This window comes from Vanessa atalanta, chromosome 14 (genome assembly GCF_905147765.1).
Source record: "Vanessa atalanta chromosome 14, ilVanAtal1.2, whole genome shotgun sequence".
Lineage (NCBI taxonomy): Eukaryota > Metazoa > Arthropoda > Insecta > Lepidoptera > Nymphalidae > Vanessa > Vanessa atalanta.
Window position 1 is genome coordinate 12122718 of NC_061884.1, and position 3609 is coordinate 12126326.

The 3609-nt window shown below is 33.7% G+C and overlaps 1 protein-coding gene across 1 annotated transcript; it reads left to right on the forward strand.

Annotated features, from left to right (window-relative positions):
* The first annotated feature begins 910 nt into the window (after positions 1-910).
* Positions 911-3312, forward strand: LOC125068725. The gene is made up of 2 exons (XM_047678021.1): positions 911-2532; positions 3144-3312. The coding sequence occupies exons 1-2, from the start codon at positions 930-932 to the stop codon at positions 3287-3289; spliced, it is 1749 nt and encodes a 582-aa protein (XP_047533977.1). The 5' UTR covers positions 911-929; the 3' UTR covers positions 3290-3312.
* The last annotated feature ends 297 nt before the right edge of the window (positions 3313-3609 follow it).

The following is a 3609-nucleotide window of genomic DNA, read 5'->3' on the forward strand; positions in this document are numbered from 1 at the left end:
CGGCTTAGTTACAGTAAAATTTCTAATGAAATCGGTTAAATATTATTTAGTATTTACTGTTAAGTAAGTATTCTTTATAATGTTACAAACGGCGTTATCAAAGCTTCTTTCAAAATGTCGTCACCCTAAAATACATTTTATATAATACTTATAAAAAGTTTTGCTTTAAAAATAAAACATAAGCGATGATATATATTTATAGAAAATTATAACAGATGATTTCATCATTATTGTAAACATTTTTGTTATTTCTTGAAGGATCTTTTTGGAGAAAGTAGTAAAGAGATATCAGAAAAACAGTGTATACATCTCATTAGAGAGTTTCCACTTTTAGGCTTTAAAATGTTCAATTTTTTTTTTTCAATTTCAACCGACGGGTTCCGGATCAGTTTGCCATTTATCTCGCCGTTCAAGTCAGAATAAGTTACTTTTTACGTCGATATTTATTTATTTTATTTTTATTTATTTACACTGTTAAAGACGTATCACTTTGTAAGTTACCCAAGTCAGATATTAATTTTAAGTGCTTAGTGATAAGTTGATGGTGTAACTTTTCCAATAAATAAATAAATAAATGTTCCACGATTCAAAGGACCTTGTGTTTTTCCGTTTATAAAAAGATTACCCAATCTTATAACAAGAACTTTTTTACAACCTTTGAAACATACGAAATTATCCTCAATACAGATAATGTATTACATCTATTAATCTGATTTCAAGGTTTCATTAAATTATTTAAAACTAATATGGAAACTTTAATTGCTTAGAGAAAAGCTTGAGTATAACCGAGTTGTGGCGCTAGTATAAAATACAAATAATGACAAATACATTTAGCGACGGCGGAGACGCGGTGCATGTGTGCCTGGCACCGTTATACCCAGTATAAATGTCGACGCTCCTCACGCCGGCCCAGTGTCCGCTAGCCCACCATGAGATTAAACACGTTCATTCTTACACTTTGCGTGTGCGCATTACACGTACACGCAGCATCCATCTCGTCAGAAAAAAAACTCGACGATCTCGACAATGTTGACCTCGACAATGTCGCTTTAGAGCCTGAATTAATAGACCAAGTCACGGTTAAGGATGTTGATAATAATCTCCGGAAAACCATCGTCGATATACCCGTTAAAATCGTGGAAGAACCAATAGTGTTAGATGAAAACTCCAACGATTATGTACCCAAAGACGATGAGAGTATAATCATTAAAAGGATTGATATCGACTTAGCCAATCCTGGACCACCGCAACGGCAGGAGCATGAAACTCAAAATCCTGAAAATTATGGAGAAAAAGAAAAAGCTATTTTTGGTATTAAAAAATCAATTGAAGACACAGAGAAAATTTTCAACCAAGGCATTAAGGAGCTATCTCAAAACTTCAAAAACCTGTTTGGAAACAATGAAGATCTTCCAGCCATCAAAAATAATTTACAAAACTTAAGGCACACTTTTACGGATCAGATTGTGAAACTAAATGAAACAATTATAAAAAATCTAAAGCCTGATTCTAGTCAAACTATCAAGGAATCTGAGAAAAAACTTAAAATTGTTGAAACACAGTTACAAAACTTACAAAAAAAATTTGAAGTTGGCGTTGATACTTTAACTGAAGGCGTCGAAGTTCTTACTATAATTAGAGAGGAAGATGAAACTGCAAAAACGAAATCCATAATAAGCGAAGAACGTGAAGTTGCTAAACAAGATACTCCAACTAATGCTAATTCCGAAACACAACAAGGTGCTTCTTCTTCAACCCAAGCGCCAACTGTCTCGAGCACTAATGCTCCAGCATCTACAAATCCTGTTATGGTTTGGTTGAATAACTTTCAAAATGACGTAACAACTGCTTTTTCTAACTTTCAAACAACAATTCAAAACAATTGGATAGGAAATCCATTTTTTCAAGGTAATCAAGGAACCAATCCTACTGTTCAAAACCCTCCAGCACAAGGTCAAAATACAGTACCTGCAGGAGCCCAATCTGATACTGCTGTAACCCAAGCAACACCTGCTCCATGGGGGCCACAAGCTATTATCCAACAAATTCAAAATCTAATAAATCCTGGACAAAATTCACAACAGGCAGCACAAGGTCAGCAAACCACAGCACCCGCTTCTAATAATGGGCCATTCGCAAATACTATTCAAAGCATAGTACAATTTATACAAAGACCAAACCAGGCCCAGACACAACCACCAGCTAATCCAACACCTGCATCAGCAGGAAGCACAAATCCTTCCTCGACAAATTCTGATAAAACAGATGCTAGTCAAGCAGATGCAATCCCAGTACCAAATCAGCAAGCACAACCGGTACCTCAATCGGCTCCAGCTCAACAACCGCTAGGACAAAATGGCCCGATCCAACAACTTGTGCAAAATAACCCAATCATCAAGGGTATACAAAGTGCTGTACAAAGATTGCAGGGAACACCGAATCCTGAGACACCGAGAAACGAAATCATTGAAAATAATAGTGAAGAAAAAGTAGAGCTCAAGGGACGGCCTGGCGTCAACACAAGCAATCAAGGTAATTTGTAGTATAAAATATTCCATATTAAAGTAATATTTAATTTATTGAAATAATTAAAACAAATTTATGAAAATTTTCTTCCTAGTGGCAGCGTGGACAACTTTTGTAAACGGTCTCATAGGTACGATAGGAGCCGTAGTAAACGGTTCAACATTAACTGTGTCAACCGCAGTTAATAGTGCTATAAATACATTAGGCACAAATATTCAGGTATTTAAAAAAAGAAAAAAATTATAAATGTCGTGTGCTGCCTTACAATATCAACTCAAACTGTGTGCTTTGTGTGTTCTCGTTATTGTCTAATGTGTCGTTATAACCGTCGAAATATATTCAATAAGCATAAGAAGAAAATGGTGCTAATTTATATCTATAGGAGTTAAAAAATCTATTATGTGATTTACTTATATTTATTGCTATAATTGCATAGTTTATATTCGTGTGTAACAATAAAAAATATGTTTATATTGTCGTATTAAAGATAAATACTTTTGTGAATTAAACAAATGTGACAATAATATATATGTTACTAATTATATAATACTAACTTTTTGTTTAATGTAACGTGCCAGGTCAAAAAAAAATATATTTATATATTTTTCTATTTTCAGGCGATATTGACATCAGTGGGGTAGTGAAACACATTGAAGCACAAAAGGAAGAAAACGTTATTCCTAAGGATACTCAAGAAAACTTAGATGGACCGATTAAGGCGGATAAAGTAGAAATCCCATCGCTTTCTGATAAGACTGAATAAGTCGTAGTGTGATACAGTAGTTAAAGTAATTTATTTATTAAGTAATTATAATGTAAATAACAAATTAACAAAAGTGTTTCGTTAAATCTAATAAAAGATTATTGGAACAGATAATATTTGAAATATTATTTTTTTATTTAGTATGTCTGTAAGATAACCCAAACCTGATAATAACAAGTAGGGTAAATGCCCAAAGCTGAGCAAATGCCTCTTCTCTAGGAAAAGATTTTCACTTATTTCACCACACTGATCCAATATTGGTCGGTGTATACACGTGTTAAAATTTCATTCAACACACACAGGTTACCGCACGCTATATT